Source organism: Schizosaccharomyces octosporus, assembly GCF_000150505.1.
Source record: "Schizosaccharomyces octosporus yFS286 unplaced genomic scaffold supercont6.1, whole genome shotgun sequence".
NCBI lineage: Eukaryota > Fungi > Ascomycota > Schizosaccharomycetes > Schizosaccharomycetales > Schizosaccharomycetaceae > Schizosaccharomyces > Schizosaccharomyces octosporus.
Window position 1 is genome coordinate 2,486,256 of NW_013185619.1, and position 11,987 is coordinate 2,498,242.

The 11,987-nt window shown below is 37.4% G+C and overlaps 4 protein-coding genes across 4 annotated transcripts; 1 reads left to right on the top strand and 3 right to left on the bottom strand.

Moving 5' to 3' along the window:
- Positions 1-5: 5 nt before the first annotated feature.
- SOCG_01940 (lgl family protein) lies at positions 6-3,240 on the bottom strand (the record flags this gene model as incomplete). The annotated part of the gene is made up of 5 exons (XM_013160434.1): positions 6-570; positions 611-2,525; positions 2,572-2,928; positions 2,986-3,058; positions 3,130-3,240. 5 exons carry the CDS (start codon positions 3,238-3,240, stop codon positions 6-8), a joined length of 3,021 nt encoding a protein of 1,006 aa, XP_013015888.1.
- Positions 3,241-3,393: 153 nt separating this feature from the next.
- Positions 3,394-7,269, top strand: SOCG_01941 (STE/STE11 protein kinase Mkh1). The gene has a single exon (XM_013160435.1). It carries the CDS (start codon positions 3,811-3,813, stop codon positions 7,159-7,161), a length of 3,351 nt encoding a protein of 1,116 aa, XP_013015889.1. The 5' UTR covers positions 3,394-3,810; the 3' UTR covers positions 7,162-7,269.
- SOCG_01942 (exosome subunit Rrp6) lies at positions 7,195-9,899 on the bottom strand. The gene is made up of 2 exons (XM_013160436.1): positions 9,503-9,899; positions 7,195-9,454 (listed from the first exon to the last, which is right to left on the bottom strand). The coding sequence occupies exons 1-2, from the start codon at positions 9,767-9,769 to the stop codon at positions 7,337-7,339; spliced, it is 2,385 nt and encodes a 794-aa protein (XP_013015890.1). The 5' UTR covers positions 9,770-9,899; the 3' UTR covers positions 7,195-7,336.
- Positions 9,900-10,096: 197 nt separating this feature from the next.
- On the bottom strand, positions 10,097-11,599 carry SOCG_01943 (sec14 cytosolic factor family Sec14). Its single transcript, XM_013160437.1, has 4 exons — positions 11,352-11,599; positions 10,993-11,295; positions 10,755-10,877; positions 10,097-10,706 (listed from the first exon to the last, which is right to left on the bottom strand). The coding sequence occupies exons 1-4, from the start codon at positions 11,508-11,510 to the stop codon at positions 10,431-10,433; spliced, it is 861 nt and encodes a 286-aa protein (XP_013015891.1). The 5' UTR covers positions 11,511-11,599; the 3' UTR covers positions 10,097-10,430.
- Positions 11,600-11,987: the final 388 nt, after the last annotated feature.

The window sequence follows — 11,987 nt, forward strand, 5'->3', positions numbered from 1 at the left end:
TGATTTTAAGGCAAATAACTCTTTAGTCCTGAAATCAGCAAATCCTTCTTCGTAGAAGCTACTGACTTCTTGATCTCGTTCAACCAGTCTGCACTCATCTCTTCTAAATCATCCATCGTACTTTCAACATTTCCAAGCATCCTACCTCTTTCAGTTAATTGTTCACTCATTTGATTGAAATAACTCTTTTGTTGAGGGATTCGCCTATTCTCAAATTCTTTCGTGCTGCCGCTGGGAGTCGTAGTCTGCGCGCTTGAGTTTTGTTGAGGGGATTGCTGTGGCCCTCCTAAAGCTTGAGGTCGTATCAATGGCTTACTAACTGGTCTATGTTCGCCCCCGAGTAGTAAATTTAATTCATCCGAAGTCGTGGTCTGTCCACCCATTAACCATTTCCAAGTAGACAAAGTGGGTCTTGGCGGCAGTACTAAAGGATCTTTGGTAATAAGGTTGCAAGATATAGAAGCAAACATTTTCCTTCCCATTCCTAGCACGGATCCAAATGCTAATTCTGTACCTCCGATTGTTGGAAACACAAAATCTCCATCTTCTGTAATATTACCAAATCTCAACCTAAAGTCGTTAGCACATAACATAATTCTTCTTTACGTACATTCTTTCATCTATGTCATCCGGCAACCTTGCACGTCGTTCTTCAACTAAGTTAGGTAATGAAAACCAGTAAACATTTAAATTTGACATTATACATGCCACCGATCCCATTTGTCTAGAAGCAGATGAAAAGATGACACTAGCCTTGTAACAAGCATGTTTGCTCCAATCCGTCGTGCTTGAACATTTACTAAATCGGGAATATACACGCATTCCTGTTTCGCCAATGTATAATAAATAAATCTTCTCGGATTGAAGCCCAACCATCTGCAACGAAGTCCCTGTAGCAATCGCATGTTGCCCAGATTCTGTTAAGGGTATTATGCTATGAACGTTAAAAATACCCAATTTCTCATAGGACAAGAATGTTACAGAGTAGTTTCCTGAAGAGGTCAATCCAATTTGGAAGGATAAAACTATTCCTGTGTTGGTCACAGCTATCAGATGGATCGAAGCTAGCCCATCATTATTCAAATTCATAATTACAAACTCAGCAGAACTAATATAATCAGTCGATGAAGATGACTTAGATTTTCTTTCGACACCAAGTTCTGATAAAGAAGTATTGCATAATATGTGAGGACCCCTGAGATCAATGACAGCTAATGAGCCATTCGCATATCCGATACATACAAATCCAATATCACTCATACAATTGGTTGTAATTGGCCCTTGCTTTAGATCAATACAGAATTGACCATAAATAATACCATCTATTGCAAAGCTGTCATCCAAACGGAAAATACCCGAAGCCAGTTGGTACGGAAGCGGATTTAGTGAATCTTTTACACGACAAATGATGACCCGACCAAAATTATCTGCGGTAGAGAATTCACAGTTGGTAGAAGAAAGTGATACACTGATGATTTTTGCAGTTGGCGTGAGATGTTTACGCATAACTTCAGAAAAATCAATAGTTATACAATTTTTCGGGTTCATGAATCCTTTGGAAATATCCCATAATGAGAGACTAAAACCGGAAGAAGTTGTAAGTATATTCCGTACGTCTAACTTTTTTAAATAACCAGGATGAGGCGATCCTCCAGAAAATGAAGAATAATGAGGATGCAAAGAAATAGAGTCCTCCATTTTATCCCAAATACTTTTCTTTACAGCCTGAAAGTCAACGATTTGAAAGTCAGGAGCTAGGAAACATAGGGAGGGTGGAAGAGACATGTTTAAATTCATAGGCTCGCAAGTAACCAAGTCAATGAGAGCAAGAGTTCTATCACGTGAGAACATCAATAGATATCTGGGATTATGAGCACCATTGTAATATGGCGACATAGTTGAAATCACTGTCATATCAATAGCCGGTGGGATGTCAATAAAAGGAAAAAACCTTTGAGAGCTTGGATTAGCAAAATGTTCTGCCAATCCAGTAACGTTTTGCTTTCCAGGAGTTTGAGGAAAACTAAACATTGAAATACCCTTTACGGGTGATTCTTTGGGTAATCCACCTAACATTAGCAAAAACGTTGAATTAGGATCCTCTCGACAGCACCAAATTACAGATTGGATTGCTTCTAAATCAGTTTTAGGAGCTGGTTTTTGCATAGCAGTATATGTATGGATATAAGAGTCAACAAAGTTTCTGACTTGAATGGGCATTTCTTTCTCAGTGTCCCAAAATGCTATAGAAGAATCTTCATAATATGATAGAAAATATTCACCACAAGGACTCCAATGGATTCCTTTAACCATAGGACGTCGATAACTATGTTTGGTAGACATTGTTGCCGCAGTGCTTCCAGCCGCATATTCTAGTTCATAGAATTTCAATACTGTTTCGGTCCTAATAGAAAAAAGTAAAACACCTTCAGGATAAGCAATTAACAAAAGACCAAGGTCTTTCGGATGAATCTGAATACCTATAACAGGCGACAATCTACTTGACGTGGGTGCATAAGGATATCCTAGACTGAATTAGCTTTTATAAGTTCGAGTATCCGCATTACTAACCCATAAGCTTCCATTCGTTCATTCTTTCAATATATAGGTTTGGTATTTTATAAACACCAGGCCGATGTCTTGTAACGTCCCATGGGACGATTGTACCGTCGCTCATTCCCAGATAAACCCATTCTATTGAAGGATCCGTAGCAGTAGAGATAACTCTCAGCCTCAAATAAAAGGTGGAAGTAGGTGTATGAAAGTTTTTGGATCTTAACAAATTATAGCTAATTATTGTATTCTGACTGTCGATAATGATTAGGTGACCTGCACACATAAGAAGGTGCACGATATCGCTGCAATTAGGTATAATAACAAGCTGAGTATGTAGTTTTCCATATATGTATATTCTTTTGCTTGTAGAGGCTATTTTTGTTAGAGTTTCACGTAGCTAATGTTATTTTTCCCTTCGTAATTACTTACCTACGGCTAATAGTCCTTGCTGATGATCAATGCACCATTTTTCTGGGATTCCACAGAATCCGAAACGATTGTACTATTAAGAATTGGTTAATTGCCATTTCACATGAATAAGAAGGAAGACTTTACTGTCTTGTTTATACTAACATCATCAACCATGAAAGCATCTCCTCTGTTATCACTCTTTCCTTGATCCTTTGGAAATGAATTGAAATTGGGAGTCTCTTTCTTCTTGCTAAATTTCTTAAAAAAAGACATTCTCACATGCTTTAATATCTCGATGCTATTGAAGAAAGCTCGATATATCTTTAAAATAGGATTGTTGGATAGTACCAATATAACGAGTAGTAACGAAAAAACTGAAATAATGTGCTTCGTTGTATTTTCTTAACTGTTCTTCTCTTTCTTCTCAAGTTATCAAAGGAACGCTGAATGCGAGATATACACGTCTAACCAATTCATCCCTTCATTAAATCCATACTCCTTTACAATCCTTTTATAGTATAGATAAGTAAAGTTTTTCGTAAAAAGCTGCTTTATAAAAGAAAAACACGATATAAGAGAAGCTAAAGACCAGGTAATGGAATGCGGATGGTTTGAGTAACTGCTTACAATTGAATCAAAAGTAAGTTTATAACTGTAAACAAGGATCTCCATATTCTTCATTCAACTGGATTGAGGTGCAGTATTGTTAATGTCAAGTCCCATATTAAAGTAGTCAGGATTTATTCGTTATTGTTAACAGCCCAGGAGGAAAAAGTATCGAAAATTCTTACTTAATTATTCAAATTTTATTATTCTTCGTTTGCTTCTACTGGTGTACCCGACATGTCAAGTAGGGCAAGCAGTGCATCCAGAGTCAGTGATGGAAGAAATTCACCCGCATTGTTTGCCGATAGCTTAAGAGTTCGAAGTACCCTGAATGCTGACGACTATTTTTGGAACGAAGAAAATGTACTTGAGTTCTTACAAGATCATAATCTTCTAAATATTTGGAAGGATGCCCTGCTAGCTGAGAAAATTGAAGGACAGGCCTTCGTAAGCCTTGTCAATCATGGAAACGCGTTAGCGTTAGCTCAAAAGTACAATATCCCTGATGAAGAAGCTGCTCAGCTAACGAACCAAGTTCGGCAGGCTTTATTTTCATCTGTAGACCCATCTGGTCTTGAAACCAGTAGGAAACTGAATTCCCCAAAATCATTAGATTCCCCACTAAGTAAAGGAGACGATGTATCCTCTGTCAATGACTTTAATGTTACATCTTTCCTGAACAAAATTGGTTATAGAAATAGAAAGAACTCTTCTACGGAATGGCTGACTGGCTCATCAGACGGGTTTCCTGGACAAGATGGCCTTGTTGCAACAGAAGAATTACCCCGTAATTCAAGTTCGAGTTCAATGGATTCTTTGAAGCAATCGGAATACTTCTCTACAAATGATGCTCAAAAAAAGCAAACAAGCCTAGGGGATGGTAAACTTTTTAGAAGTAGGAGTGTTAACAAAAGACAAAGCACCGACTATAAAGAAAAGTCAAACAATTTTTTAAGAAAATTTCGCGTCCCGGGATTTTCACGCGAGAAAGAAAAGGACAAGTCTAGAGAAAAGTTGCCTTTTCCAACATCACCTTCTGCAAAAGTTTTCTCTAAATTAAGTTTGAAAAATACTCCTGAATCCTCGTATACTGAAACTTGGGTTCCTCGTGTACACCGGTTGGAAAGCCAAATTGGTTTAGGCGTGAAAAAGCAAGCGTTTGTTCTGGCTACTACAGATGATGAAAACTTCATTGCTGTTAATGTAACTAATGTTAATTCAGCTTACCAACTTCGTGAAACGCTGGCAAAAAGTGTCTCCATAGATAGCTCTCCAACGGAGAGTCATATTTACCTTACCGAAGTGGGTGGTGCCCAATATATTGAATCTCTTGACGACATTAAACTGGATATCACCAGACGCTATGTTGATGAATTTGGGACAATAAAATTTTTTATAACTCCTGCCAAGGACGCCTCATTCCCTGAAAAGGTGTCAAATGATACAGTTTCTATATCGTCAAAATCTTCCAACAATGTCAACGTAAAGTATCCTTCAGATGAAATCAGGTATTTTCAAAATATCAATTTAAGTTCCCAATCGAAAAGGAACATTAGGCATTCAGTACTCACGTCCGATTTTGACAAAGAAAGTCCTGTCAACGCAATACCTCCTGGCACTCATAATGATAAAAAGACTGGCTCGGCTCCAAATTTAGCAGTTCTACAAGAGTCCCCGTCTAGGCGATTTCGCGGCTTTGAAAAAATTAGGGGTGCGAAAGGAGAAATGGCTGCTAGAATTCTTGATGGCACTGAAGAAGATACTGGAAAGAATAGATTTAAAGTTTTGAGGCCTCACAAGAAAATTACCTTAAAACTTCCTTCGAGCTCGTCTTCTAAATCATCTGAATTAAGTCCCAAGCCGTCATTATTGGGTAGAAATTTTATAGCTCATAGAGACCCGCCTTCTCCTCCTCTAACAAATGATACTGCTCCTAAACGTACAAGTACCATAACTAGACAATCTAGCTTGCGTTATGTACATTCACCTGTTTCTGACAGTCCTGAGGATTCAAAAAGCATGGGTTTTAACTTATCAGTCAATACTGGCGAATTCACAGATTGGGAAAACGATCTTTCATTTAATAATGCCCCTGCTTTCGATGAGTCAGAAATTCCAAGTGATACGTTTTGGGCTGTTCAACCTAAAAACCTTCAGGACAATAACCCGGAAATGCTGAAAGAAAGGAATTCACTTAAAACATCACCAGTTACGACTGATAGCCAAACAAACCAGCGTACCGTTCCCGAATTTTCACATGGTGATGATTTAGCTATAAATTTATCCCCGTTGTCTCATCATATAAGAGGAATGAACATAAACAATAATGCACCTATTTCATTACAAGACGAAGAGCAAACAAAATGGGAGGTTCGCCCTTCTGCTGATGATTTGTATAGAAACGTTGATCAATTTTTCCCTCGATATAATTTAGACAATGTGTTAGTTTCCGATAGTTCGAAAGCTGTATCTTCACCTACGAAAACTTCAATTAGACCGAAAGTGAAGTCTGTGCGCTATTTAGCACGTGAAGTCTTTGAGGCTCGTAAAGCACTATTGAGGAATAATAGAAAAAATAAAGGTGTTAATTTACTACGACGGTCAAGTACAAAATTTTGGGGTTCCAAGATAGAAGAGGTAAAGCCTGAAGGAAACGATGCCTCAAGTTCAGTTATAAGTCCAAGCAATGATACCTCTACATTCAAATGGTTAAAAGGTGAATTAATTGGAAACGGAACTTACGGCAGAGTATTCATAGCTATGAACGTTAACACCGGTGAACTGATTGCCGTTAAACAGGTTGAAATTCCCCAAACCGTCAATACATATCACGAAAGACTTTGGAAAAATATTGTCGATTCCATAAATTCTGAAATCGAAACAATGGCTGATCTGGAACATATCAACGTGGTACAGTATCTTGGATTTGAAAAAACCGATACGGATATAAGCATATTCTTGGAGTATGTCTCCGGCGGTTCCGTTAGCCGTTGCTTGAGGAACTATGGGCCTTTTGAAGAATCTGTAGTGCGATTTATTACCAAGCAAGTTTTGCAAGGGTTGGCTTATTTGCATTCAAAGGGCATTATACACCGTGATCTTAAAGCAGATAATTTGTTGATTGATTTTGATGGTATGTGCAAAATATCCGATTTTGGTATCTCTAAACATAGCGAAAACGTCTATGGTAATGATGCAAACCTTTCCATGCAAGGTACTATTTTTTGGATGGCACCAGAAGTCATCGATAGTAATCATCGCGGCTATAGTGCCAAAGTTGATATATGGTCACTTGGATGTGTTGTATTAGAAATGCTTGGAGGTAATCGACCGTGGTCAACTGAGGAAGCGATTCAGGCTATGTTTAAATTAGGAACTGAGAAGAAAGCACCTCCCCTTCCTTCTGAACTCCGTAAACGTGTCTCGGAAGACAGCATAAATTTCCTGAATGAATGCTTCACCATTGATGCTGACAAACGACCAACAGCCGAAGAATTGTTGAGTCATCCTTTCCTTAAGCTTGATAGTGCGTTCACTTTCGAAAGCACAGAACTTTATAAATTATTACATGAAAGACACCATAGGTGATAGCTAAGAATTTTCCATGATATGCTGCTATTTATTTAATTTTGCAAATATCTTAATATGAGCTTAGATAACTACCATTAAATTCCCAACGTAGATATTATAATCAAAAAAATCTCTAATATTAAAACTATATCCCCGTACCAATAACGCAAAACAATTTATAGATTGTTCAAAATCAGTTTTTTTTGAAGGAGGTACTTTTACCCTCAGGCACCTTAGGCTTCTTAAGCTCTTTGACATTCCGTCTAACCTGAGTGGCTCTATTCAGTGGATTAAAACTCTTTTCATTTTGATTTCGTACAACCCGTTTTTGTTCATCCATTTTCAGAAGGAAATTGTCTTGATTGGAATAGTCAAAAGCTTCGCTTGAAGGAGCACTTTCTTTAGCCTCTGAACCAGCAACAGACAAATTTGAATTTTGGCTTTCCTTTTTCTTTTTCTTCCTTTGTCTCTTTTTCTTGGATGAACTCATATCCTCGCTATCGTTAACGACAGGCAAAGCTTGATCCGTTGGATTTACTACATCATCCAACGATGGCGCATTTGTATCCACTGCAGAAGATGGACGCTTCTTTTTATTTATGCCAAGTTGTCGGACGATTATGGCATCCTGTTCATTCTCACCTGTCTCGGGTTTCTCTGTATTAGCTGCTTTGGCTTGTAAATTAGACTCATTGGATTCTTCTTTAAGATTATTTTCTTCTTGCACTTCAGTAATCGGATGCTGAACGATTGGGCTAACGTTTAAGGATACCTTTTCGGTTACTGACAATAGTTTTTCTTTTCTATCTTTCAGGGTAGATGGGAAAGTAACTTTAGCAGCAAAAAGATCTGAAGAATTGGCCATAAATTTTTTCAGAGCTGTAACGTTCTTTTTCGTTGGCTCAAAAATATCAACGTTAGGAGCAGTCTTATCATACTCTTCAACGGCATTGTTAGCGATGGAAGCTTTGGATGAAGTAGCTTCATTAGTTCCAAAGGATTGCTCTTGTTCAATTTGCTTATTAAAAGTATCTTGAGCATCACGTATAACCTGGACAATTTCATCAGCATACATACGGACGAGAGGAGTGAGCTGCTTGCTTATAGAAAGCAGGTCTAAAGTTTCCATTGGTTTATTCGCAGCAATAGTGGTTAATAAGTGGTTGGGCATAACGTACCGAACACTTTCGTCTTCCTTGCGTGCAGTACTATCACGCCAATCGTGTAAAGCTTTGAAAATTGTTATAGCCTCCTTTCCAATAATTTTTGTAGAACCAAATTTGGAAAGGACATTACGCCAGCCATCCGTTCCTAAGCCGTACACAGGATCGTATGGTTCAACCTCGTATTTACGGAGAGCAATTTGTTTACTGTTGTTCTCTACAGACTGTAAGAGATTCTCTTTTCTCTTGGAAGAATTCTCGAGTAATTCATTACGAAGATGATCCCATATATACAACAAGTAATGAGTGTCAGACTGTGCATAAGATAACATCTCCTTTGGTAAAGGACGAATTCTCCAATCAGCCATTTGGTATCGTTTGTCAGCTTCATAGTCACAATACTTCTTCAAAAGGAAAGCCAAACCATGGCCTTCAAAACCTAATACTTTGGTTGCACAATATGTGTCAAAAATGTTCACGATATACAAACCGAAATCACGTTGCAACCAAATAATATCCATATTAGCGCCATGAAGTACTTTAACAATCTTAGGGTCTGTAAAGACAACGTTTAGACACTGCAACTCGTCACGAAGCTGTAAAGTGTCAACCACCCAATCGTATTTGCGATTACTTATTTGCATCAGGCAAACATATCCTCGAAAGGATCGGTAATCGTGGTGTTCCAAATCAACAGCAATAGCATTGCTTTGTTTTAATTCTTTTAGCATATCCTTTAAGGCCTCCTCGGTATCGACCCATATAGGTGTAGTTTCCTCAACAGATCCTGTATCGGTTGGGTTCACCATCTCATAAACCCAAGGAGGATACCTATTATTCTTTATTTCTGTTCCGTAAGGATGAGGCAAGGAGTGGGCTAAAGTGGGGTCTGTTTCAACTTGTTTCACAAGTTTATCTAAAGGCACAAGCGCGTTTGGTTTTTCAGTAAGCTTCCAAAACCAATTGAAGTCTCTATCATTATTTGGGGAACTTTGGAAGCGTAACTGTGGCTTTGGTAAATGAGCAGCATGTATCATTCGGTAGGGAAGCTTTTCTTTTTTCTGTTTCTTTGGAGCGGCAACAGGCAAAGGGCTAGCTTCAATCTTTGGTTTCTTTAATAAACCTTTAGCTTTGTCTAGGCAATAATCCTGCAATACTGTTAGCTCGTTTACATAGGAGGCCCATAATTAACGTACTGTCTTCTCAAATAAAATATCCAATGTATCAGAAACTTCCATCCATCTATTGTCGATATCTTCAACATCTACAAAATCGGAAGCCCTACTCTTATCTACCTTTGAAAAAAGCAGCTGAATATTTTTCAAAATTCTCAAAGAAACATTTTTCAAATTTTCGCTGAATTCTGAGTCAATTGATCTGTAAAAAGGAATATCCAATTTCTCCAACTCAGAACAGAATGCCGTAGTATTCATAAAATTCTTAAATAATTTCGTTTCATCCATTGTTATTGAATTCTGCTTTACCTTACCCTATACCATAAGGGTTGGTTGAGAGCAAAGTTATTAGGAGATGCAACACCACAATTATTTAAGACACAAATCAGCATAAGTAGGATTTTCGTATTTGACGACAATTTATATAACAGGACCAGAGCAAAATCTTACAAGATCCTTTCCAAGCCACAAAAAAAGAAAAAAAAAAAAAAAAGACTTTAATGACATCTTATTTTTGATGAATGTTGTCAACAGTAAAACGAACGGTTTGCTATGCTATACGTTTGAAAAAGTGTTTTGTAGATGCAAAAAACCTGATGGATATTTTATGCAGCATTCTAGTTTTGTTCGATTTATTAAACTATAAAAACTTGTAAGTGTCATGAAAATGATGTACCAGGTCCGTTTGTAAGATTGTGACCATTAAATAGAAGAGACAAGTAATCCATGAGCTAACTAAAAACAAAATAAAATTGAAAAATTGTAGAAACAAGTACCAAGCAAACCCGTATAATTAATACGATAATAGGTAAAATATATGGTACTCATCTCGGATGCAAGAAACACAGACGCCATACAAAGCACTTTTATCTGTTGATAGTTCAGCCTACAAATTATTCATTGTAGAATAGGATGTGAGTCATCCGTTAATCATTTATCATATTATAAACTATTCTTTACTCATCCATTGTTCTTCATGCCATGGTCCAGCATCAGATAATTCACAACCTCCAGGGCAATGGCAGGTTCCTCCTAAACTAGCGGGAAGGTGTTCTGCTGGAATTTGCTCTAATAAGGCACTCTTATAATTCGAACCTAAAACATGAATCTTTTTCACAGTATTTTCATCAAGGTAACCTTTGATCAAATTAAAAGCGGATGAAAATCCCCATGGAGCATTGATGAGGTAAAATTTACCCATTCTTTCCGGATAGTAATCCTGACTCTGTTCACCTTGTTAATACACATGAAACAAAATAAAAATAGCACATACAATACTGGAGGCTTGGCGGATATAACTATATACAGAATGAATACTAGTGATACCAACACCTTTCAAATCCATAATGGTACAGGAAGTTTCGATAAGGCCATTGTATTTACGGGAGCAAGCGGGCTATAGAGAGTTAATAACGTTTCTTCCAATAAGGATTCAAAGCAATGCATATAACTTCCATATACAAGAAAACAAAAAAATGCTTTTCATGTACGATTTTTGAGTAGTTACTTACAAAACGCTTAAGAGCCAACATTTCATATTCATAAACAAGGTTTTGAAGCATGCGTTCGGTGGTAGTTATTTGATAAAGCTTTTTCAAATCAACGTTGCCAAGTTGCTCAATATACACTGGACGACCATCGATATCCGTTTTGTGGTAGTATTGAGGATAATACTTGGAAACAAGAGGCTTTTCAACATACTGAAAGTTTTTGACAAGATCAGCAACTCCAAATTCCTTCCTCCATTGCTCGGATTTAACGAACATTTCCAATGCTTGTTGCAAATTAAACTTACGGGCACGTAGAAAACGCAACTGTTCCATTCAGTTAGCTCAACCTACTGTTTTCAAAGAATCCGTTATACACATACCAATGTAGCATCGTCCAATCTAAGAGTATAGCCCATCTTTTTCAGTTCCGAACGAAAGCTATTCAATGTCTCCTCTTGGGACGCAGTCAAATGTCCAGGATAACCCACAGGGTCATTAGGGTTAGTGGAAGGATATGGATCAGAAACCAATTCCGACATTTTTCTATTTTGTTTTGTTTTGTTTATTGAGCAACTTTCGAACTCTCAGGAGTTAATCTCTTGAATGGTTAAGGAGTGTGAAGTTTGTTGTGAGATGGAAATTGTAAAACTATGACATGAAGCACTTGGCCCCCACTTGACTCTCCATAAATATTGTACTATTGAAACAACGATGGTAAAATTCGTGATAAATGTGGATATATGTTAGTGGGGGCGCGAGATAATGAAATTTCACCTTTACGAAAATTTTTTGTAATATTACATTAATTCTTGAATGCAAGGAAATTAAACAAACAAACAAACCAGTCGTAAAGTAAATATAAGGCATTTTGGGATGTCTTATGATTAATAACTATCTTTTGCTATACATATAAAACGTATATTATGAAGCAAGAAGTACCTGAAATGGTAGATACGTGATGATAGCTCATTAGCAGGGTACTTGTAGATGGAATCTAATAGTAAAAGCAAACAATA

Bases quoted from the DNA above. Each gene is read 5' to 3' on its own strand.
- SOCG_01941 (XM_013160435.1), top strand. From the start codon at position 3,811: ATGTCAAGTAGGGCAAGCAGTGCATCCAGAGTCAGTGATGGAAGAAAT.
- SOCG_01942 (XM_013160436.1), bottom strand. From the start codon at position 9,769: ATGGATGAAACGAAATTATTTAAGAATTTTATGAATACTACGGCATTC. The intron at 9,455-9,502 runs GTACGTTAATTA...ACAGTATTGCAG, and splicing joins ATATTTTATTTGAGAAGACA to GATTATTGCCTAGACAAAGC.
- SOCG_01943 (XM_013160437.1), bottom strand. From the start codon at position 11,510: ATGTCGGAATTGGTTTCTGATCCATATCCTTCCACTAACCCTAATGAC. The intron at 11,296-11,351 runs GTATGTGTATAA...TGAATGGAACAG, and splicing joins GATTGGACGATGCTACATTG to TTGCGTTTTCTACGTGCCCG. The intron at 10,707-10,754 runs GTATGTGCTATT...CAAGGTGAACAG, and splicing joins TCCGCCAAGCCTCCAGTATT to AGTCAGGATTACTATCCGGA.